Source organism: Vipera berus (assembly GCF_964194415.1).
Source record: "Vipera berus genome assembly, chromosome: 5".
Classification (NCBI taxonomy): Eukaryota; Metazoa; Chordata; class Lepidosauria; order Squamata; family Viperidae; genus Vipera; species Vipera berus.
This window is the reverse complement of record NC_138207.1, coordinates 104,246,166-104,271,775: the sequence shown is the minus strand read 5'-3', so window position 1 is coordinate 104,271,775 and position 25,610 is coordinate 104,246,166. Positions and strand designations below refer to the sequence as shown.

General features: G+C 44.7%; 1 protein-coding gene across 1 annotated transcript in view; it reads right to left on the bottom strand.

Annotated features, from left to right (window-relative positions):
• The window catches only part of CSGALNACT2 (chondroitin sulfate N-acetylgalactosaminyltransferase 2), a 40,152-nt gene that overhangs the window by 8,340 nt on the left and 6,202 nt on the right, over window positions 1-25,610 (bottom strand). Inside the window, exons 2-5 of the mRNA XM_081328240.1 lie at window positions 11,983-13,215; window positions 3,129-3,345; window positions 1,969-2,070; window positions 597-775 (exon numbers count right to left, since the gene is read on the bottom strand). Of these exons, the coding sequence (XP_081184366.1) occupies window positions 597-775; window positions 1,969-2,070; window positions 3,129-3,345; window positions 11,983-12,637 (1,153 nt within the window). The 5' untranslated portion in view covers window positions 12,638-13,215. The remainder of the gene's footprint in view (window positions 1-596; window positions 776-1,968; window positions 2,071-3,128; window positions 3,346-11,982; window positions 13,216-25,610) is intronic.

The window sequence follows — 25,610 nt, the reverse complement described above, 5'->3', positions numbered from 1 at the left end:
ATTTAGTCAAACAATAAGGACTGTATTAATTTAAGGTTGGCAAAAGAGAACATTATCGGAAGAAGAGAAAATCAAGCAAAGCCACTGTACGGACTATGGAATTATAGAAATTAATTGTTATTGATTGTTTTTTCAATACTAACCCAGACGACGTGCTGTTTACGAAACATTCACAAAGTGGCTGCTTACAACCATTGAGTATGCTCAACCTATGCTCCCAAAGTAGCCATGTTCTATCGTGAAAAAAAGGAGTGGGTTCCACAAGCCCACTTTGGCATCAGAGCTATCTCAAACACTTCACAAAAGTGTGCTGGTGGGATCGAAAGACCCCCGCCCTCGAAGCAAAGCTGGTCCACTTCATCCAAGGTCACAGAGGACCTGTGGATTCACAGGAAATCTCGCAAACTAAGAGGGCGCTAAACGTTATGGATTAGTAGCAGGTCATCTCTCTGTTGTCATCATCCTTGTTTTTATTATGTGGGTGAGACACCTTAACTAGGTTCCCAGGAAGTCGGGCCTTATCACAAGGATATCGAGCGCGGACTATGTTGTCCACCTTCTTCTCCGTCCTCTTCAGGGTGCAAGCAGGAACCTACCTGGTTCTGTGTTCAGGCGACAGCTATTCAAGAAGTCCGCTGTGAAATAAATATCCACGTCGCAGAAGAACATGAGGACTTCGCCTTTTTCCCAAGCTCGGGCACCCACATCCAGTCCTTGGCCACGGTTGAACTCCTCATTCAGAGAGACAAGAGTGTAATTGTGGAAGTCAGCCTCTCTAACAAGAGAAAGAATGGAAAGTTGGAGACATTCAACGTCTTGGTTCATTGGCCCACCAGCTCAAAACAATAACCTGAAGACCAATTACTCAGCCAAGCTCTACGCCTTATGTTTCACCCTGACAAAGCTCCAAGCTTCGGTTCCCTGTGGAGCAAGGATTACTACACACCAAACCACGTTGTGCTTCACGAATACAATGGGCCTCTGGAATTTCCTAGGGAGATACTCTGTCTTCAGAAGTGGAGATTTCCACTGAACGTGTTGAGCTTCGTCCAGTGGCATCTACCGGAGATGTGCCCAAATCAGTAACACGGTGAGCGCAGTGTTGCAACTTGTGGGGTACGTGTGTTATGACCAGAGGTGGTCAAGGCAAGGCAGGCCTCTAGAGCAGAGGTGTCAAACTCAATTTCATGGAGGGCCGCATCAGCATTGCGGTTGCCCTCAGGGGGCTGGGTGGGTGTGGCCTGGGTGGGCGTGGCCTGCTGGGTGGGCGTGGCTAGAGTGCATATGGCCTACTGGGCGGGCGTGTCCAGCTCTACATTGTTCGCATGAAGGGTGCCTATGGGGGCCTGGGCAGGAGTGGGACAGATCTGAGGGTCTCTGGCAGAAGGAGGGTCTCTGGGCCAGGGCCAAGGCAGTGGGGGCCGTTCCCTCACTCTTTCCAGGATGGCTTCGCGGGCCGCATGAAACCACTTCGCGGGCCGCATCCGGCCCCCGGGCCTTGTGTTTGACATGTCTGCTCTAGAGAGTCCTTTATTTCTCCACCCCCCACCCTACTCTGAAGGCAGCCACCCTCAGACCCCCAAACAACAGCTCCTAGAGTACAAATGAAGCCCACAGAGTAGGAGCACGTCACAAGGCGAGGTCCAGAGTTCCAAGTCCAGGCACAAGACAAACGGCAGTCCTTGTGGCAAAGAAAAGGTCCAAGGCAAGCAGTAGCAACTTAAAAACTGGCGACTGCATTATTTTGTATGGGGGGAAAAAAAATCAAAACAGGCTTCTTGCCAAGATCCACACCAGCCCGGCATTTTCAAAATAAAAGGAAGGAAGTTAAACTTTGTCCCTAAACCGAAACTGAAACGTTTCACAGATCCTTGCTCGGCCTCAAAAGAACTTCTCCGCTGGGCAGAGACACAATCCGCTTTCCGTTCTTGTGTGTTTCCTTTCCTATCCTAACGTCTTAGAACTCACCTTGCAACCGATTGTAAGATACTCTTGACTTCAGGAAGCCCTTCCTGCCCAAAATAGACCACGGTGAGATGAATCCGCTTGTCTTGATTAATGCAAACATCCCTGGGAGCAAAAAAAAAGAAAGTGTCTTTTTAGCAAGTCGGCAACTTCTTTGGGAAAAAAAAAAAAGGTCGGAGTATTAGCCATTTCTGAAGATTTCAGAAATCTCCGAACGGATCCATCAGCTGAAATCTCAGAAAGATCTTATCTCACTAGGGCTGTTCAAAAATCATCTGAGAACGGCACAGAATAGAGTAGATTTCTACGTAAGTTACCTACCTGCAAATACAGGCTTGAAATCAAAAGGCGAGTAGCAAATGGCTGCTTGGCATTTATAAGAAACAGACAGGATTGTTCCGTGGAGGAGTACGGAGTCTTAGTCAAAGATTATTATTTTTTATTATTAATATTTGGATTTTATGTTGTTATTCTGAAACGTCAAGGTGATGTCAGCCTGATAAAACAGGATCGTGTTTAGCAACAGCCTAGTGGTGTATTAATTCAGGATTTCAGCATCTCAATCATGTAACGTTTTAGTATTTTCAAGATTCTTTCTGATTGTTAGTTCACGCCGTAGGTTAGTATACCATTGTCTCCTGTTGTCTCCTCCTCCTCTCCCCTCCCTTCATCGTCTCCTCTCCTCTCTTCAGCTCATCCTCCACTCCACTGCTCTCCCTTCATCTCCTCCTCTCCACCCACTCTCCTGTCCTCCTCTTCTCTCCTTTCCCTTCATCTCCTCCTCTCCTCCTCCCCTCTTCCTTCCCCTCCCTTCCTCTCCTCCCCCTCCCTTCATCTCATCCTTTCCTCTCCCCTCGTCTCCCCTCCTCCTCCCCTCCCACTTCCCCTCCTCTCCTCTCCTATCCCTTCATCTCATCCTCTCCTTTCTCCTCACTGTCTCCTCTCCTCCTCCTCTCCTCCCACTTCCCCTCATCTCCTCTCCTCTCCTTTCCCTTCATCTCCTCCCCTCCCCTCTTCCTTCCTCCTCTCCTCCTCCTCCTTCCCCTCCCTTCCTCCTCTCCACCTCCTCTCCTCTCCTCCCCCTCCCCTCCTCCTCTGCTCTCCCCTCATCATCTCCTATCCCTTCCTCTCCTCTCCTCCCCTCTCCTCTCTCACGTACTCACCTGAAATTTTGCATGAACTGTGCAAACACCTCCGTCCTTCCCGCCAGAGGAACTATGATATTGATCATCGACCGGGAGATGTCCACCATCTCCGTCTTCACTTTCATGAGGGGACCAAACGGGCGAAACAGCGAAACGTGTCTGTACTCCATTTCGTCGGCTTTCTTGTAGAATAACTCATACTGGGAGCCTTTGTCTCTCTCCGTGCGGTAGTAACCTTGAGGGCAATTCAAGAGAAGGAACCGATTCGGTGACAAGATTTTACAGGTGGCAAGACAAGTCTGGGAAACATATCCCGGTGCATTTCCGAAGGAAATTTGCCTTTGACTCAACGCTACAGGGAAGTCCTCAACTTACGACCATTTGTTTAGTCACCACTGGAAGTTACAATGGCACTGAAAAAGTGACTAAGGACCGTTTTTCACATTGGGGACCATTGCGGCATCCCCACGGGCAAAACTGTGTGCTTGGCAACTAACTCATATTTATGACGGTCGCAGCATCCCGTGTGTGTGTGTGTGTGTGTGTGTGTGTGTGTGACGTGATCCCCTTTTGCGACCTTCTGACAAGCAAAGTCGGTGGGGGAAGCCAGATTCACTTAACAACTAGTGACTAACTTCACAACTGTAACGATTGGCTTAACAACCAGGGCAAGAATGGTCGTAAAATGGGGCAAAACTCGCTTAACAAATGTGTCACTTAGCAACAGAAATTTTGGGCTCGTACGTCAAGGACTACCTGTATACAGGAACCCGCTCAACAACCAGCCAACTAACCATGGTTTAAGCATTTGCAACATTAGCATGAGTTATCAATCCGGGCCTTCACACATGAATCCCAGAATTTATAAAGATTTGGATTAGAATCCAGCCAGGCTCCATATGTTAAAAACCGCCCTAAAACATTAAACAAAAGAATGAAAAGTTCCATTTTGCAGGTAGCCAAAGAAATAGGTCATTCCTACAGATAGGACTACGTCCGTTTCAAGGCCTTTGCCAAACTGGGCAAGTTTTTCGATCAAATCTTGCTTGAGATAACGATTCTGCAAAGCAGCTCAAAAGCTTCCTGCAACTTCAAGATTAAAGGGAAAGGTTTTTCCTTTCCAGAAAACGCGACTCGCCCGCTGTCAATTCCGGCATGCAAAAACGCAGCGCAGGATGGAAAATATGCATCGCACGTGCTCGCGGCCCAGTTTGTGTGCGCATGCGCCTCGAATGTTCCCCCCCTCTCCCTTTCCCTCCAGTCTGCAAACCGAGAAAGCTTGGACACTTCTGATTTAGCTGGAAGCTTGTTCGCCGGGATCGGTTTGAGAACAGATGCAATTGCCATAATTTAAGTGTTTTTCCAACTTGGCAACCTTAAGGTGTGCGAACTTCCAACTCCCGAGGTGTGGATAAAATCTTAGACATTCTACTAAGCGCAAGAAAGCGTTACATAGATTTTAAATCCAAGGGCTACAGGATATGACAGATGTTGGGCTGGGGAAGGCATGGAGCTTTAAACAAACCATGCTGGATTGTAACGTGCACACCATCACTCATTGCACACCACGGGGTGCTTAAGTAAATAAAGGGGGACCGCAACTGAGCCCAAAATTTAGGTCACTAAGTGAAACATCGGTTAAGAGAGTTTTGCCCCGGCTTTACGACGTTTCTTGCCACAATTGTTAAAGTGAAACACTGCAGTTAGTAAGTTAAGTAACACGGTAAAGTGAAAGTGGTTTCCCGTTGATTTTGATTGTGGGAAGGTTGCAAAAAGGGATCACGTGACCCCCTGCGACTGTCATAAATTTGAGTCAGTTGCCAAGCGTCTGAATTTTGACCGCGGGGATGTAAGTTTGGAAAAAAACGGCCGTCAGTCCCTTTTTCCCAGCGACGTGGAAACTTTGAACGGTCACTCAGTGAAACTGTTGTAAGGCGAGCACCATCTGTACAGCGTGGAGATCCAATCTAACCTCCTGGAATGCTACTTTTCTGCAGGTTTTTAAAAGAGGCATTTTACGGAGCGCCTCATTGTCTTCTGAACAACAGGGGAAAAAATGAGTAACGCAGAACAAGGGACCGTGGAGCCGGAATGAATTTAAGACTGGCAATAAACTTCAGTGGGCTTTCACCCCCCCCACCCGAGGTTCAAGAATTTAAATTTAATCAGCATCACAAAGGCCCGCAAAGAATTCGGCGGCGAAAGAATCATATACGGTTTGAGGGCAGAAGTTTCCCGGAAGATTTTTATGAAAGGTCTTTTCACACAACCGGATCAATTACAGATGGAGGAATAATCGTCACTGGGGATAGGAATGGAGTACTAAATTCAAATGTATAACAAAGCCGTTCAAGGAAAATTTCCCGAAAGATGGCTTTTGAAGATGCTTAGCGACTACAAAAAAAAAATGAAAGCAAGCAATTGCAGGGTTGTTTTTTTTCCAGCTGGACATGAAACATCCTCAAGAACGGACAGAAGGGAGAGAAGAGAAAGAGAGGAGAAAGAAGACAAGGAAAAAAGGAGAGAAGAGAAGAAGAGAGAGAGAGACCGCATAATTCCCATGGCACGGTACATCTGATATTAATTCTGGCATGCAAAACTTCCTGCCAACTGGACACACTGAATAAGAATGACAAGATTTGTTATCCAGCATCTAGACTAAGCAACAAACTGAACAAAGTAACCGAGACACGCCAGGTTTTTCCACCGCTGGTCAAATCCTCGTTCTGTTCCTTCTTGGTAACTTTCAAGTTTTAACAAACTTTTTCCCGCTCCCCTTTTGTGTTAAGTCTGTTCCGTAAGCCCTCAAAAGCATTAGCTAGGATGCAGGATAAAATAGCAAGTGCGTTTTTTAGAAAAACCACACCACCCAAATTAAGAAGAGAATCACTCTTTCTCCAAAGGGTTATGATTTTCTGACTTTGGGGGATATATGGCCACGTTCACCCCAGTCCTAACATCAGGTAATAACTTACGAGCAGCGAGGCCTTCTAAATGTCTTTAGTGCTTTGGCAAATCTAGTACGTTTCCCAAATTATCTTTTCCCCCAAGCATCTATTTACGAACCTCGGAGTATTTGCAGTGAGGGTTGGGTGAATGGAGAACCCATATTAATTTTGTCGTTATTGATAAAGGGAGGGAGGGAGGGAGGAAAGGAAGGAAGGAAGGAAAGAAAGAAAGAAGGAAAAGCAGAGGGAGGGAGGGAGGGAAGGAAGGAAGGAAGGAAAGAAGGAAGGAATGAAGAGGGAGAGAGGGAGCTGGGAGGGAGGAAAAGGAAGGAAGGAAAGAAGGAGAGGGAAGGAAGGAAGGAAGGAGGGAGGGAGGGAGGGAGGGAGGGAAGAAAGAAAGAAAGAAAGAAAGAAAGAAAGAAAGAAAGAAAGAAAGAAAGAAAGAAAGAAAGAAAGAAAGAAAGAAAGAAAGTTTAGTGGTTAAAGCACCAGCCTAGAAAGCAGGAGGCTGTGAGTTCAAGAGCCTCCTTAGCTGCGTGACTTTGGGCCAGTCCCTCTCTCTCAGCCCAAGCCACCTCACAGGGTTGTTGTGGGGAAAATAGCAAGAGGAAGATCTGTGGGATATGTTTGCTGCCTTTGGTTATTTGTGAAAAAACAATAAAGGGATAGGATTTCAAAACAACTCAAAGCCTGGGAAGGGTTGGAAACCTGAAGCCAATCTTTGCTTGGGGTTAACTGGACTTTTTCAGCCCGATGTACCCAGTTCCTAAAGTTTAAATCCTTGGAATTGGCATTAAAACACACCAACAGATTGGTCAAAAAGAGTGACTTTGTCAGGAACATCGGACAGAGTAGCTGACTGTCTCCAGGAAAGGGGAATTTCCTGTTTCTCTGAAACAAGTCAGCGGGTGTTTCAACTCAATTACAACATGCTAAACCTCTCGTCCTGTTGAAACCTAAAAAAAAGGAGAAGGCGCAATTACCAGGTTAACCCACGAACAGTCTCAAGTCAGCCGACCAAAAGGGGCTTAACCGGTACCACTTCTTCACCCCTCGTCGCTAAAGCTGTCAAAGTAAGGAAGCTCAGGGTTGGCCAAAGGAAGTGGTGAGTTGCAAAACGGGACTGCTCTAAAAATTTACTGCCTGAACGGTTTCCCCCCCCCTAAGGGTTGAAAGAACGATTCAACAATACCTGAACTCCTAGTCTGGAAAACATCTGGCCTTGGCTACTTTTGAGCTCCAGGCTTTTTGTCATAGGAAATTACACTAAGGAAGCCAAACTCGGAGCTCAAAGAACGTGTCCTGGGTATTCAAAGATGAACCTCATGAACGAAAAATGTTGTAATTCAGGAGGGGGTGGTATTCAGAGAGGAGTAGAATATCCACCAGCATCTTAAATAACTACAAACTTGCAGATATTTATGCCTGTGGAGAGCTGGAGGATCTGACCTCACCTCTTGGAAATGGTCCAATGCAATCTCCACCATAAACATTTTTAGTGAGCCAATAAAATCGTGTTTTACGAGTGAGTTTTGGAATCTAAGCGGCATCCAAAAGAGAATTTCTCCATCCTGCTTGTCTGAAGATCTAGTGATCAAGTGAAGCTACCACTATGAGTTTCTTAATCATCCAGGTCATCATTGTCCCAATTTTTCCCAAAGGCAATTGGACTTTCTTGTTTTGTTTTGTTTTGTTTTTTTCCTTTGAAAATATTTCACTTCTCATCTGAGAAGCTTCTTCAGTTCATGGATGAGAAGCAAAATGCTTTCAGAAGAAAAAGCAACAACAAAGAAGTCCAGTTGTCTTTTGGAAAAAGCTTCTTTGGGATTACCTGACAAGGATGAAACTTTGGCAGCTATGTGCCTCTGCACTTCAACTTGTCTTTCAATTAAGTTGGGGGGAGTGTTACTTTCAAGTGGGCTAGATGGAGAATGAAGCAGTGAGAGCCTGAAACCTTTTCAAGGACACCAGAACAGGTGCCGATTAGAAGCAGACGGTTCCCATAACAAAGTGAACTTGTTTATATGGACTACGTAATACTATGTAAGAGGCTGGGGGTTCGGCTCGGAGAATTATTGGTGTTGGAGCCTCAGAGTTAGTTTTGCTTCAACAGTACCATGCAATGTATTCAATAAGGAGTAAGGTTTTCGGAGACAAATTGAACCTAGAGTTTTATTTGGATTCTTGAGCTGGATGTTGACATTACCACTATAACCGTGGTGGCAAACGTATGGTATGCATGCCACAGGTGGCATGCAGAGCCCTCTCTGTGGGCACGAGCGCCGTCGCCCCAGTCCTAGGTCTTCAGCTGGGTTTTATAAAACCTTTTTGTTTTAGGCCTCTGCCACTGTGTGCAAAAAAAAAACGAAAAAGAAAAAGGTTCAATCAATCAATTTCAACTTCTCAAGGGTAAAAAAATATCTTGCAAAATTGGAATTGATTGAACTTTTTAGTCCCACCCAGTCTGCCGTTACCACCACAGCCACGCCCACCCAATTGGCCACACCTACCCAATGAGCCACACCCACCCGGCACCTGACGATACATAAGTGGGTTTTGGGTTGCCGTTTGGGCACTCAGCCTCTGAAAGGTTCACCATCACTGCACTATAAGCTTCTTAGAAGTCAGAAAAACCAACTGGTTAAGCTGTTTCACACCTCTCTCGTGTATCGGTCTTGAATAGTTGTCTTCTTTGAAGGCATGTTCTACCTTAGCTTCAAAACGCCAGAGATAGCTAAGAAAATCCCATTTATTCATGTGTCTCAGGCAACTTAAAAGCATTTAAAGCATTAGAATTTACTGGCTATTAATATGAGTCACTGTCTGGGACCCAGCTAATGAACTGTAGGAAGAGAAGCAGATCATCAAAGAATGATGACCACTGTGTTTTGCCAAAGCAAACTGTGTGGCTCATTAAGTAGACTCAGCAAGAAATATTTAAGACTGAAGCTCAAAGTACTCCTAGCCGAAGAACTGCTAGAACAGATAGCAAATGTTGAGCAAGATTTGTCAATGAACATGTAGTCAATGGAGACGCTGGCAGACAACTAAAGCACAACCCACAAGCCGTGTGTTGTGAACTACTGAATATTTGACAGCTCATTTGGCATTCAAATCTTAGGTAGAGCTACGGTTAATAGTCACGCATGGCAGGTAAGTCACAAAACTGTGAAGATGTAGATTTCTAGTTTAGGGGGAAAAAATAGATGGCCAACAATAACAACAACTGGAACAACAAGATGGAAGAGGATCTTTGAAGCTCAGGGTTGAATGTGGAGTCCTCAGTGTTTGGTAATATCTGCAAGAAACCAACCAGGCTGAGCCAGCACCTCTGAACCTGGTTGGTTTCTTGGCAGACATTTCATTACCAAACTAGGTTACATCACCAGTGCTGTGCTGATGATGAACACCCTGATGAACCAAGCTCAGAGGAGTATTGTTGGTTTTTCAGGTAACCCTCAATGTCCTATGGATTTAATTTATTTTAAAGAAATCTTCAGAAAAGATTGGTTATGTACCGTTCTCCACACCCATTTGCACTACTCAGGTGATCCTGAGGACACAGATAAACCTCCAGGTGGCCTCAACAACTCTCTAAAAGAAGGCAAATGACCAGCGGTCTGCAAGGAGCATAAACCCTTCCATTCCCCACCGTCCGGTCAGAGATGAAGAAGCTTCTTGGATGAGAAGCGAAACATCTTCAAAGAAAAACAACGGAATCCCAGTTACCTCCTGAAAAGGCAGCTCTGAAGACCCAGACAAACCTCCAAGTGGCCTCGACGACTCTCTAAAAAGAAGGCAAATGACCAGCTGTCTGCAAGGAGTATAAATCCTCCCATTCCTCACCATCCAGTCAGAGCTGAAAAAGCTTCTTGTATGAGAAGCGAAATGTCTTCAAAGAAAAACAAGAAAGTCCGGTTGCCTCCTGGAAAAAGCACCTTTGGAATTCTCCAACTCTCAGAGATGGAGTGAAGATGATAAGCGATGACTGGAATTGTTAGGCAGGGAAGCCCTAAAAGTAACTCCGTCCGAGTTACTTTTTAGTCTTTTTAAGATAGGTGAGATTTTTAAGGACGAGGGTGGGCGTCAGCGCTGCAATTCGTTCAGCTCTCCTTCGCAATCTCTGCTCACAGCCTGACAATAGCAACGGTGGGAGGGAAAGAATTGGAACGCAAGGAGGTAAATGCGGGTGGGTGGGTGGGTGGGTGGACAAAAGAATGCAAACACCGGCTCGGAGGCTGAGAAAATGCCAGTGTGCCAAGGTGACTTGCTGGGAAGGTCTGCAAGACGAAAAAAAGTCCATTCCCCAAATAAAACGAGAAGGTAAATAATAATAACAGCAGGAAATCCAGGGGAAAAGGGAAAATTAACTATGCCGTTTGCGCGCGAAATATATCAGAATTGGCTTTGCCACTTCTGTAACTACGTTGGTCTAATAAGTTATACTCCTGGAGGAAAGAAATGTCCCGGGGGGGGGTGTCTTTATTTACTGCACGAACCAAGTGGGATGGCTGAAAACGGTATCTATCATCAAGCTGTTGTAAATTCTGCCAGTATGGCATCCATCAACAGTTGAACACCCCAAAGCCGCACACGCTCTTGAATAAACCTATTCTCAACCCAGAGCTGACGAACACACCTGTTACAGGACCTTAATTTCTCAACGTGACCCCCCCCAACACCTAACCGTTTAAACATTTTTAGCGTTTGATCCTAATCGAACGGTTGGTAAACTCTGTCTTTCGTTTCCTCAACTGTCCTACAGACAGTCCTCAACTTACAGCAGTAACTGCTCGAAATTACAACGGCACTGAAAAAGCTCCCGCTCTTCATAATGCTCCAACACTGGACGTTTTTAAGAAAGACACTTTGTCTGAAATGGTACAGGCCATTTCCTGCCTGGGCAGGGGGTTGGACTAGATGACCTCCAAGGTCCCTTCCAACTCTGTTATTCTGTTCTATTCCATTCTATTGGGGAGGGGGAAAAACAACCACAATCTTCCCAATGCTCTAAAAAAAGTATATTTCATATATACTGTATATGTAGGACTAAGGATGTGGGTTTATTTGTTTGGCAATTTCTCCAATACAATTTTTGTTGCAAATGCCAAGGAAGTCAATGAATTCTCCTTTTCCCCCCCCACCCTCCCCATTTATGGCACTGAAAAAGGCAACTCAGGACTATTTTACACACTTAGGACTGTTGCAACATCCCTGTTGGTCACGTAATCAGAATTTGGGTGCTTGGCAACTGACATGTACATATGAGGGTTGCAACTGTCCCAGGGATCGCGTGATCCCCTTTGGCGGCCTTCTGATGACCAAAGCCAATGGGGAAGCCAGATTCACAACTTCAACGGTTCCCAAGGAAGGTCGTAAAAGGGAGCAAAACTGACTTAACCACTGTCTCGCTTGGTGACAAGAAACTTCGTGCTCGTAAGTTGAGGACAACCGGGACTTAGATCGGTGCGGAGTGCCTTCCCGCAAAACTCTTTAATTTCCAAAGCCTAGTGCCAATGCTGCAAACATGGACATGTTTTTTTGCCCTGACAATGTAAGAGACAGCCTTTTGTCTAAACTGCTTCACTTTGAATCTTGAAGGGAGGGAATTTTTCTAACGTCAATTTTGAGAAGATAAGAAAAGCCCGCGTACAGAATGGGAGGAGAGACCTCATAGGTGAAGCTAATTGGACAATGTGATTTATGAGGTGTAGATAAGGGCGGGGATTGCGTGTGTGTTACGATGGGTTTGTGGGGGAGGAGATTTCAGATTCTGGCATCCCTCCACGAGTGCCGATGTTTCGTTTCATTACTAAGACTTTTGAGATAAATAATAGGGCCTGCAACTTGTTTGATTTGTCTTCTTCATCGGAACCATGACACCTAGGTCGGAAAAAAATAAAAAATAAAATAAAATAAAATACCTTCGACGAAATCGCTTTCGCTGTAAAGCTGCCGCTCCCCGACTCCGTCTTCTTCCTCTTGACCTTCTTCGTCGGGATTGTTGATCACCTCCAGGCCAGCCTCAATCACTTCCGCCAACTCGTCCCGCTTGTCTTTGCGGACCGGCTTCTCCTGCGGGTGGCGGGTCAGGCCCATCTCCAACTGGTAGACCTTCGTGGAGGTGAAGCTCTCGAAAGGGACAGCGGCGTATTCGCTGGGCAGCTTGGCACCCACGCTCACCTCCGCTTTGTCTATTTGAGAGTGCAGGTACTCCAACAGGTCATTGGAGCTTTGCTCCTTGAGGCCCGGCGAGCCCATGTTTTGCACCTTGGGGTTTTTCTTCTCCTGCAACAGCTTCAACTTCTCATTCATCTCCTGAAGCTCCAGCTTCAGCTGGGCGATCTGACGCTTCAGGCTGGCCGCCCTGTTTTGGTAATGCTCCTCCTGCTCTTGCAAAAGGGCCTGGTAGTGTTCTTTGCCGAAAGGATCCCCTCCCGGGCCAGGAAGAGATCGGTTGCTTTCCGTTGGCGGGGCACACTCCAGGAGGTAGGTGATCAGCAACAGGCTCAGCAGCAAAGCCAGCCCGACAAAAAGCCATCGAGTTTTGGCTTGAAACATTAATCCTCTCCTAGGCATCCTTAAGAGCGCGGTGGCCGTATGCCGAAACGACGCGCCACGCTGGTATTTGCAGGTCGTTCCTGGCTATCTGGAGGGATCCATCGTTCCGGAGGCGAATCGAGAGGGCTCTCAACTGGTTACAGCCATTCCTGGAAGAAGAACGTTTGAAAAGCCATCTTCTCCAAGCAACGAATCTCCGAGTTGAGTTGAAATCCCCCAATTACGCCGGCTTCCATTCCTAACGGTCCAATGGGCTGATGCGTCTCTCCTTAAACAAGGGCTCTTTGCGTGAAGAGGGGAGACTGTTTTAACCAGAAAGTCACTTGCCCTCCCTTTCCCAACATAACACCCTTACGTTTATCATCAACTTTTAGGAAAAAATAAAGGAGAAACGTCTGGAAATGTCGGCGATCTTACTGGCTCTGGAGTATGTTTCAGCTCTTCCATGGACGCACCGCCAAAAAAAAAAGCAGCAGAAATTCGTGTTTCAGCAATATCAGAGAGACAGCGAGGAATTTTCATCCAGCGTTTGTCCTTCTCTCCTTTGCTCTTCTTGGAAAATCCGTGCTCTTGAGTCAGCAAAATAAAGGAAAAGCCTAATATTAAATGGGGAAGGGAGAAAAAAAATAATAATAATACTTGGTTAGAACTACAAAGCAACCCGACAGCTGGAAAGCACATAAAAGCAATGCCTAATACGCTAAAAAATCTAGATGTCATGAATTATATCTCAATTTATGGCTGGGCTGGAATAGGGGAAAAATGGTAATGCTGACATATTTTCTACTTTACTCATCTACAAGCTCCTTCCCAGGAAACAGATTTTTTTTTTAATAAAGCATAACCGGTCTGTCAAAACTCATCCCATTTTAACTTTTCCAAGGAGTATCAAAACCAGCTTTTTTATTTGCTAAATATAATCTGATGGGATCCCAGCAGGTGCTCAGGTGTTTGGTCTGGCATGAAAAAGATGGTTATCTGAAGGACAAAGGAAAGAAATATTTATGCATTATGCACAAGTCAGGCTGATACTTAGCATGACAAAAAGCACACGCTTAATTTTAAATCGCCGTATTTACTTGCCCCAGTTACTATTCAGGTATCTTCACACGGCCTATGTAGCGCCTGCAACGAAAAACGCTTTTTGCTTGAGAGAGCGTTTCGTTTAAACCAAGCTCCTCAAGCTTCAATTATGAAACTTTTTTTTTTACATACTTCATCATTTGGATCCAACTTTTCAAGTGTCCTTGAAGTGGAAGATATTCCTTCTCCAAATATGTTAAGTATTAGTACCGCTTTATAAAACCCTATTGAGACCACGCCTGGAATACTGCAGCCAATTTTGGTCACCATATCACCAAAAAGATGTTGAGAGTTTGGAAAAAGTTCAGAGAAGAGCAAGTAAGATGATCCAAGGCCTGGAGACTAAAACATACGAAGAACGGCTGCAGGACTTGGGTTTGGCTAGTCTAAAGAAAAGAAGAAATAGGGGAGACATGATAGCAGTACTCCTGTATCAGAGGGGCTGCCACAAAGAAGAGGGGGTCACATTATTCTCCAAAGCACCAGAAGGCAAAGACAAGAAACAACGGATGGAAACTGATCAAAGAGAGAAGCAACCTGGAATTAAAGAGAAACTTCCTAACAGTGAGGACAATTAGCCAGTGGAACAGAAGTTGCCTCCAGAAGTTGTGGGCACTCCATCACTGGAGATTTTTAAGAAGCGACTAGACAGTCACTTGTCTGAGATGATATAGGTTCTCCTGCTTGAGCAAGGGGCTGGACTAGAAGACCTCCAAGGTCCCTTCTTGCTCTATTCTATTCTATTCTGTTCTTGTTCTGTTGCGTTCCATTCTATTCCATTCCCTTCTCCTGGCTATAAAATCCTCCTGTTCCTTATTGTGTTGTAAATGTAGGTAGCCTGTGCTGTGCTGTTAGGTTTATTTATGTCTTGTCGTTCCTTTGGCAAATTCTTGTATAATATGGCAACTTCTGCTATGGTGGACACGAAGCTATCAACTATCTTCTTTGGGTATGAATTAAAGAATGAGTGGAAACTTTCTGGAATGGCTCACGATGCCCAAGAGTATCTTCTTGTGAAGTCCTTGAACAGGAACCATGAGTGATAAAAACGAAGGCAGATCTACACAGAGTGTAGATAAATGAAAGCCCCATAAATGTCAAGGTTGAGAAAGACATACTAACATTCAAGGAAATGGAGCTGAATGGAATGGCAACAACAGAGACTGGAATTGCAAGAGGTCACGTGAGGAAGATAAGCAAGGTTCTCCTAACCATGATGCACCCCCTGATTGCTCAGACAGGGGTCAGTGTTTCCCAAGCCAGATATCTACCTGAGCATTGAGCCCTGGAAACCAGGCATCCAGTTTATGGGCTGAAGAAGACAACTAATTATAAATGAGAGGGCAAGATCGGCCTTGTCTAGGACCTGGAATGGAAAAATATCTTCTCAGGCTAGGTGGCAGAAGAGATAATGGAGGTCTTTCAAAGCCAACCAACTTGAGAAAGAGGAAGTATAGCCAGTAAATTGAGAGCCAGTTTGGTGTAGAGCATGGATGTCCAACCTTGGCAGTTTTAAGACCTGTGGACTCTTCATCTCCCAGAATTCCCCAGCTGGGAAATTCCGGAAATTGAAGTCCAAAGGTCTTAGAGTTGCCAAGGTTGGACACCCTCCTGGGGTAAGATCTTCAAGGCACTAGGCAAGAAACTGGAAGACCCGAGTTCGATTCTCGCTGTCAGGACCCACCTCAATCCACATCTTAGGTATGAAAACAATCACCATCCAACATCTGGGTGACTTTCGGCTACTTCTTCTCCCTTAGCCCTTGGAATTAGGCAATGGCAAACCGCTTCCTAAAAAAAAATCTTTCTATTAAAACTGCAGGGATTAGTTAACCCTGATCCAAAGTCACAAAACAACAACAACAACAAAACGCACTATGAAACCACTTGCACTTTAATCCTTCTCCTTTGACGGACAGAACGACGTAAGGATCAAATCAGGAGGTTTAACTCTATTTAAGATTAAGGTTTACTCACACTAAGGTACCATACTCAATGCCCGTCTATATCTAGCCTAGTTTGTTGGGGAATAAAATCAATTAAAATAAGAGTTGTGTAGTGTGTCTCCTGAAAAGCTCCGTGCTCTTTCTGTGCTTCAGTATAAACCCTGTTTAAATGCAAATTAAGTGTCCTGGCAACATTAGCAATTAATTGCACACTGACCAGTCAAATATTGCTAAGTGATGATGGTCAGCTATTAGAGCTCCAATACATTTAAACCAAAGTGCCAACAAATTGCTGCGTGATCCAGCTGCCTTTATAAGCCAATTTTTCTTTTAACTGCTGCTGTTGCAAAACATAAATCATGGAATAAAGAATACGACTGAATTCTTGGGCTCACCCAGGCATTCCTGATTAGAAGCAAATTAGAACTGGGCAGACATTCATATTATTTAAGTATGTTAAAATTATTCTATTGTGGAATAAAGTAAATACAGGATGTCCTCGACATGCAACAGTCTGCTTAGTGACGGCTCGTGGTTACAACGGCACTGAAAACGAGTGACTTAGGACCGTTTTTCAGACTTACGGCCGTTGCAGCATCCCCACAGTCGCGTGATCAAAATTCAGATGCTTGGCAACTGACTCATATTTACGACGGTTGCAGGATCCCAGCATCCCTTTGGCGACGTTCTGGCAAGCAAAGTCAATTCATGAATGTTCACTCAATCTTCCGAAGATTTTCGTTTTTTAAATTATTGGTTTAAATCACTGGTTTATCCGCTACCTGAATAGAATAGAGCTGGAAGGGACCTTGGAGGTCTTCTAGTCCAGCCCTCTGCTCAAGCAGGAGAACCTATATCATCTCAGACAAGTGACTTTCTAGCCTCTTTTTAAAAATCTCCAGTGATAGAGCGCCCACAATTTCTGGTGGCAAGCTGTTCCACTGGTTAATTGTCCTCACTGTTGGGAAGTTTCACCTTAATTCCAGGTTGCTTCTCTCCTTGACTGGTTTCCAACCGTTGTTTCTTGTCCTGCCTTCTGGTGCTTTGGTGAATAACGTGACCTCCTCTTCTTTGTGGCAGCCCCTCAAATACTGGAATACTGCTATCATGTCGTCCCTGTTTCTTCTTTTCTTTAGACTAGCCAAACCCAAGTCCTGCAGCCGTTCTTCGTATGTTTTAGTTTCCAGGCCGATCATCTTACTTGCTCTTCTCTGAACTTTTTCCAAACTCACAACATCTTTTTTTGTGATATGGTGACCAAAACTGGCTGCAGTATTCCAGGTGTGGTCTTACTAGGGTTTTATGATTCTATGCCTCTGTTTACAGAAACCAGGATTGTATTAGCTTTTTTGGCTGCTGCTGCACACGGCTGGCTCGTGGTGAAGTGATCGTCCACTAGGACTCCGAGGTCCCTCTCACAGTTACTGTTTTTGAGCCAGGTCTCGCCTAATCTGTACTTAATCTGTACTTGATTTTTCCTGCCTAAATGCAAAACTTTGCTTTTCTCCACGTTGAAACTCATTTTGATGGATAGGGCCCATGGTTCAAGTTTGTCAAGATCTTTTTGGATCCCGAGTTTGACTTCTGCTGTGTTGGCTACTCCTGGCAGTTTGGTGTCATCTGCGAATTTACATTGCAAAGACATCGTTGTTCAGTTGCTCTCAATATCGTCCGTCTCCCACAATAAAGCTTCAGGTAGCCTTTGACTTAAAACCGTTCACTTAATGACCAAAGTTACCACGGCACTGGAAAAAGTGACTTGTGACCAGTTTTCACATTTACAATTGTTGCAGCATCCCCGTGGTCACGTGATCAAAATTAAGAGGCTTGGCCACTGGCATGTACCTATGACAGTTGCAGGGTCCTGGGGTCACGTGATCCCTTTCGCGACCTTCAGACCAGGAAACTCAACGGGGGAGCCAGCTTCGCTTAACCCCTGGCTGACTAACTTAACAACTGCAGTGATTCGCTTAAAAACTAGTGCAAGGAAGGTCATAAAACGGGGTAAAACTCACTTAACGATGGCCTTGCTCAGAAAACGAAAATTTTGGGCTCAATTCTAGTCATACGTCAAGGACGACCTGTGTAACAATGAAGGTTTTTCCCCAAAGAAGGCGATCCTTCAAAAAATGGCTACTGTTTTTTACAGGGTGATTGACGTTTTAATTCGGCCAGGTTTAGGGATTGATCAAAGGTCCTCTTAAATCAATATTACGGTACGTAACTTTCAGAAATCAACTGGCTTTTACTCAGGTTTACAAACTCAGGATCCTCCTACCTGTTCTACAGCCAGACTACTAGCCCATTCATAGATCACAACAACTGGAAACAAAACTTGAGAATTCTGACATTTGCACACACACAACGGAGGCCCAGAGTTACCATACGGTGCCATGCTATCAAAAGTCTGCTATCCTAACGTTTCTGAACATTAAATACATTTCTCTCAATCTCACTCTCTACATACACACACATTGTGTGTATGTCTGTCTGTCTGTCTATTTATCATCTATCATTATCAATCATTTTCTATTTCTATTTATCAATCATCTATCATCTATTTATCTATCACCTATCTTTCTATTTATCTATCATTTCTATTTATCATGTCTATCTGTCTCTGTCTATCTATCTATCATCTATATCTATCTTTCTTGTTGTTGTTGTTGTTAGTTGCAAAGTCGTGTCCGACCCATCGTGACCCTGTGGGCAACGTTCCTCCAGGCCTTCCTGTCCTCTACCATCTCCTGGAGTCCATTTAAGCTCACGCCTACTGCTTCAGTGACTCCATCCAGCCACCTCATTCTCTGTCGTCCCTTTCTTCTATTACCCTCAATCTTTCCCAGCATGAGGCTCTTCTCCAGTGAGTCCTTCCTTCTCATTAGGTGGCCAAAGTATTTGAGTTTTAGCTTCAGGATCTGGCCTTCTAAAGAGAAGTCCTCCGTTAGAAGAATTAATTACTGGCAGAGGGAAGCCCGTGGTTGTTGGTGAGCTGCATACAAGGACCTTTGGCAAAACTGGGAATTTTGCATGAGGCCTCTGGAGAGTTGATGAGAGAACCAAAAAAAAAACGGTTCCTGCCCTCAGCTCAGAACATCACTTTCCCCTCCTTTGCAACTCTGGTGAAGATGGAAGGATCTTGTCTTTATCTTCCTCTCTCTTCCCCCCCCCTCTCTCCCTCTTTGTTTTTTCTTTCTCGTTCTTTCTTTCTCTTTCTTCTCTCCCACTTTCTCCCTTTCTTTTTCTCTTTTCTTTCTTCCTTTCTTCCTCTCTCCCTTTCTCTCTCTCTCTCTTCTTTCCTCTTTCTTTCTCCCTCTCTTTCTCTCTTTTTCTTCCTTTCTTTTTTCTCTCTTTCTTTCTTTTTTCTTTCTCCCTCTCTCTTTCTCTTTCTTTCTTCCTTTTTCTTTTTCTTTCTCCCTCTTTCTCTTTCTTTTTCTTTCCTTTTCTTTCTCCCTTTCTCTTTCCTTTCTTTCTCTTTCTCCCTCTCTCTCTCTTTCTCTCTCTCTCTCCCTCCCTCCCTCTCTCGCTGTAAATGGGATAAAACAAAGAGAAGGAACGGCCATGTGTGGGTTGTGACTCAGCCAGTAAAAACCTCAAGATGGAAGGCTGCTCCCTCTGGGGATCCACAAATGAAGCCTGCTCATGGATACTTTTCCCGTAAACTGTAGATTGCATACATGTCACAGTTTCCTTTATGAACCACAGGTTTCATTTAGCAGATCGGGATGTGCCCCACAGCAGCTATGCCTTCACCAGATGTCCCTTGGCCTCCAAAGTTATAACAAATGCATTTTTTTTAAAAAAAAAAACACTTTAAGATCCCCAGAATATATTAATTTCCAAGTACGGATACAAATCTTGGAAAACGTAATTGGGTTCTCACACGAGATTTTATATTTATAAGATATAAAATCTAAAATATATCTTATAAAATAAGATATAAAATCTTATTTTATAAGATTTTATATCTTATAAATCTTATAAAAACTCTGTCCACTTTTCCCCCCCAAAGATTTCTTCCTTAATTTAAAACGGTGTGCTATTTTTGCCCCGTTGCATTACTATGAAGCCCCACTATGACCTTTATTTGCAAAGCCTTCCTTTCTCGCAGCAAAATTTACACCGGTTAAGCGTCCCTTGTGATTCCAAGTTGCGGGCATTTGCAAGTCTTTGCCCAGCCGCCTCCCTGCGTTTTTTTTACTACCCTTTTTACACGACAGAACAAAAATTTGCTCAAAATTGCCTAATGAATTTTGTGGTGGCCATTTCAGACTGGAATTCACACTCATCTGACGATTATTCATGCAACCGCAGCTGCCACGGAACAGCCCTGAACAATATATAGCTTTTAAACTAGGAAACTAACTTGCATTTTTTTTCCCAGGCAAGTAAACCACTCCCTCTGCTAAAAAGCTGATGAACCACAGGCACTCCTCGACTTACAACGGGCTCAAAGCGACAACGGCACTGAAAAACGACACTTGTGACCGTTTTTTTCACTGTCACGGCTTTTTGCAGTATCCCCACAGATCACGTGATCAAAATTCGGACGCTGGGCAACCGATTCACACTTACGACCGTTTGCAGCGTCCCGAGGTCACGTGATCCCCTTTCTGACTAGCAAACTCCATGGGGAAGCCAGAGTGGCTTCCCCACCGTGTGACTAACAACAACTGCAGTGATTCACTGTACAAGCATGCGGCAAGGAAAGTCGTAAAAACGGGCAAAATCCACTTAACAAATGTCTCACTGAACGACATCAATTTTGGGCTCCGTTGTGGTCGTAAGTAGAGGACTAAGGGTGTAGCGACGGTTTGAAGTTACAACGGCGCTGGAAAAAGCGACCTAGGACCGTGTTTCACACATACCACCGTCGCAGCCTCCCCGTGGTCACGTGATTTACATTCGGACACTTGACAGCCGACTCACATTTATGACGGTCACAGTGATCCCCTTTTGTGACCTTCAGACAAGCAAAGTCGTTACAACTTCACAACTGCAACTGTGTGGCAAGAAAGGTCGTGAAATGGGGCAAGATTCACTTAACAGCCATCTCGCTTAGCGACGGAACTGTCTGGCTCAGTTGTGGACGTATGTAGAGGCCTACTGGGACAATGAACAATTTTTTAATATCCTCTCTCGTGATTAGCTACTTTGAGCCATCGGGAAACTCTACGAAGTTTAGGGAGGACAAGGTTAAGTCTGCATAGAAAAACAATGAAACGGACCCTGGGAAATAAGATAATAACTTGGCTTACTTTTTTAAAAAAAAATCCCGTATTTGCCCTTTCAAAACCATTAAAAGCACGCCGTTCTTCTCTCTGAGTTTCAGTTCAAAACTATTACAAGAGCAGGAACAGAACTTTAATTTACCCGACTCCAGCCAATAATAATAATAATAATAATAATAATAATAATAATAATAATAATAATAATAATAATAATAATAATAATAATAATAATAATAATAATAATAATAATAATTGCATTTCTCCTCCAAGCACAGTCCTGGATCTCACTTCCATTCTATAAAACATTTACCGCTCTGCCTTCATTTCCCTCCTGTCCTGGCTCTCCTTACCTGATCCGTGTACTGTTACTTCACACGTGACCTACATAACAGGACTCCTGCGATTAGCTGTTTAATTCTGAGAACAGAGATAACTTTACTTCCTGCTTTCTCAGCCTCAAAGACACAGCGCTAGAACACGACACGTGTTGTGACTGTTTCAGGCTTACAAGAGAAAAGTGAAAAAGGAGGGAAAGAAAGAGAGAGAGAGAGAGAAAAAGAGAGAGAGAGAGAAGACAGAAAGAGAAAGAAGGGAGAGAAAGAGAAAGAGAAAGAGGAGAGGAGAGAAAAGAGAAGGAGAGGAGAGGAGGGAACGAGAGAGATTTATGGGATTGATAACACTGAGCATTTGAATATTGACAGACAGGAAACTGAGGTTTAGGCGGGGAGGGGGGAAACCCACTTCAGGTTTGATCAGAGGCACTTGCAGAGGGAGTCAAAAAAGTCAAGATGGTGCTCACGATTTTGCAACTGGAGCTGTGCTTTTTATATCTAAGCTTCCAGACTGTCACAAAAAAAATGTGCATTTCCTATTCTGCACGTCCAGCATAAATAACCACAAAGCTCAAGAGCAACGTTTGGTAAACAAAATCAATCAGTCCAATTACATAATTTTGTTTGAAGCCTTTTAAACATTCAGGCTGCTTTTTCCACTTTCCTATCTTTCATCCTCCGGGCAAACTCGATCTTCTTCACCAAGCTTCCCATTTTTTTAAGAACTGTAGATCCAAATTCAGCCAACCCATCGGGCTGATTCCTTCTGTCAAAGCAACCGACCCCCCAAAACTGACCAAACCCAAAATACAAAAAAAACCCCCCACTTTATTTTGCAATGCAAAAAACAACAACACAATCGCGACTTGTTCTTAAAAGCAGAGGAAAGAAACCAAGGCAGCAAAAATTCAGGGATGATGATGATGATGATGATGATGATGATTCTGATTCTTATTTTGCCAGCAAGTACAATTTAAGACCCAGGGGAAAAGCTACTTGAAAGCACATTGAATTTTTACAACATGGGAGGTAGCAAACTCCCCCCCCCCACACACACACACAAAAGTAGCTGGGGGAGGACAAGGACTAAATTTGATCCCACTTACATTCGGTTAAAATTAAATTGATTTATAATAGCCTTAAGACCATTCTTCCCAGCCATGGTTTTAATTGATTCCTTCATCCTTTCCCTTAAAAAATTACGACTTGCTGACAACTTTGAGAAGGCTTCCTGACGGTTGAACAAGATTTCGGTGACATATTGTGCCCTGGTCCTTAGGTTGAGTTATCTCTGGCCAGGCTTCACAGAAGGAGCAGAGCTGCCTCCTGCTGATTCTCCCAGGCTTCTGGCTTGGACAAGCCTAGATGAGGATGGCAAGATCCTACCCTTGGAAGGATATAATAAAACTGTTGACGGTTGCCCATACACCCCACAGACTTTTGGTTACTTAAATGGACGGACTGAATCAGAAGAGAAATATGAAAGGGCATGGAAGGAGGACAGTGACAGACTGGGAAGGAGAGGCAGAAGTTCTAGGACAGGGCTGTCAAACTCAATTTCATGGAGGGCCGCATCAGCATTGCCGTTGCCCTCAGGGGGCCGGGTGGGTGTGGCCTGGGTGGGCGTGGCCTACTGGGAGGGCGTGGCTAGAGTGCATATGGCCTACTGGGTGGGCGTGGCCAGCTCTGCATCGTTGGCATCCAGGGTGCTTATGGGGGGGCCTGGGCAGGAGTGGGACAGATCTGAGGGTCTCTGGCAGAAGGGGGGGGTCTCTGGGCCAGGGCCAAGGCAGTGGGGGCCGTTCCCTCCCTGTTTCCAGGATGGCTTCGCGGGCCGCATGAAACCACTTCGCGGGCTGGATCCGGGCCCCGGGCCTTGTGTTTGACATGTCTGTTCTAGGAGGAGGAGGAGGAGGAGGAGGAATAGAAAGGAGGAGGAGGAAGAGGAAGAGGAGGAGGAGAAGGGATAGAAGGAACAGGAGGGGAGATAAAAATTAGGAGGAATAGAAAGAAAATGAGGAGAGACAGAAAGTAGAAAAAGGAAGGAGGAGGAGGAGGAGGGGTAGACGGAACAGGTGGAGACGGTGGCAGGAAAGGTTTTAAAAGTGGGGCAAAACTCACCTAAACAAATGTCTCGCTTAGCCACGGAAATTTTGGGCTCGGCTGAGGTCGTAGGTCGGCCTAAGCTTTGCAAATAGCAGATTCGGGCAGCGAGCTGACCATCAAATTAATCATCTGCAGCCTACTACAATTTGCAAACATCTCTGCCTGTTCGGCCTGCCTTGAAACCACATCCTTTGGATTTCAGTGGCGCTTCCCTTCGCAATGGCTGATCGTGGATCAAAATGATTACAAGCTAAGCACGTGGTAGTAATTCAAGGCCCACGCTGTTCGAAAAGGAATGAATGGGCCAAGCGCTAAATTGACTTGAAATAAAACCATCCTCCTTCCTTATCCTTCATCCCTTCCAGCCTGGTACTGGTTTCTCTCTCCTTAGACAGGCTCTCAGATGACTTTCTGCTTCAAGCCAAACCTCTCCGGATACATAGTTCAGATATGAATCAGCTTTTTCTTAACCGCCACCACTTCCGATAACTTATGAGCCTTGTTAAACAGAAAAAAGATTACGAAGCTGTGGATTGAACAGAATGGAGTTGGAAGGGACCTCGGAGGTCTTCTAGTCCAGCCCCCTGCTCAAGCAAGAGAACCCATACCATGTCAAACAAGTGACTGTCCAGCCTCTCCTTAAAAATCTCCAGTTGATGGAGCGCCCACGATTTCTGGTGGCAAGCTGTTCCACTGGTTGATTGTCCTCCCTGTCGGTTGCTTCTCTCCTTGATTAGTTTCCAACCGTTGTTTCTTGTCCTGCCCTCTGGTGCTTTGGAGAATAGCTTGACTCCTTCTTCTTGGTGGCAGCCCCTCAGATACTGGAATACGGCTATCATGTCACCCCTATTTTTTCCTTTCTTTAGAGGTCTCCTGCCTGAGTAGGGGGTTGGACTAGAAGACCTCTAAGGTCCCTTCCAATTGTTATTCTGTATTATGAACTAGTAGTGTGTTCTGAGAAGGGTTCCCTCCCCCACTAAAAGCTCATCTGACACAAAGCAGAAGTCCTGCTTTGTCTCTAAAATGATTTCCTGTTTTGGCAAGCATTCATTGAGTAATCCTTGGGCACCTCTCCACCAACTGCAATTGGATCAGCTGTCAGACACAGCGATCCATCAAAACTGCCCAACTTGATAGCCACGGAGTGCTGCGACTCGTATACACATTCAAAGGCAGGAATTTCCAACATGCTCTGGAGAAGGAAACTTCGAGAGAGCAATAATGGTACACCAAATCTTGATTAAGCAAACAGAGTGTCTCAATTCTCGGGGGTCTAGGAAAATGTACCAATAATCCTTGATTTACGACCAGCCTTCAGCCCAGAATTTATATTGCTAAGAAAGAAGTTTGTTAAGTAAGTTTGGTCCCGTTTTACGACTTCTCTTGCCACGGATAATAAGAATCCAAATAAAACTCCAGGTTCATTCCATCTCTGAAGATCTTACTGTTTATTGAATACACTGCTTGGTTATGTTGAAGCAAAACTAACTCTGAGTTTCCAACACCAAATCATAGACTTAAAAGAATAATTTTCCCAGCCAAACCCCCAACTTCTTACGTAGTCCATATAAACAAGTTCACTTTGTTATGGGAACACTCTCTTTCAAATCCGCACCTATTATTTATTTATTTAATTAATTAATTAAATTTTTATACCGCTCTATTCCCGAAGGACTCAGGGCAGTTTACAGGGCAGCATAAAATACAATATAAAAATAATATAGAATTAAAATACATTAAATTAATTAAGCCCAATTAAAACAACATTTTAAAAGCTAAAACCCCTTCAGTCCAGGCCTGATAGATCGAAAAACCAGGTTTTCAGGTCCCGGCGAAACGAACACAGATCGGGGGCGGTCCTAAGTTCCACGGGTAAATCATTCCAGAGGGCAGGCGTGCCCACAGAGAACGCTCTTCCCCTAGGAATAACCCGCCGGCATTCCCTAACCGGCGGTATCCTGAGAAGGCCCTCCCTGTGGGAGCGCACGGGACGAAGGGAGCTTGATGCCGGCAGCAGGTGTTCCCTCAGATAACCCGGACCCAAGCCATTTAGGACTTTATAGGTCATCACCAGCACCTTGAATTATGGTCTCCTTGAAAAGGTTTCAGGCTCTCCAAGACTTCGGCGGAATCGTAGAAGTTTTGTTTCTCCCTCTAAGCCACTCGAGAGTAACACCTCCTCCTTGCTTACTCTAAAGGAAAGTTGAAATGCAGAGAGGCACGTAGTTGCCAAAGTTTCATCCTTGACAGCGAATCACTGCAGGTATTACATTAGGAAGTGAGTCTGGCTTTC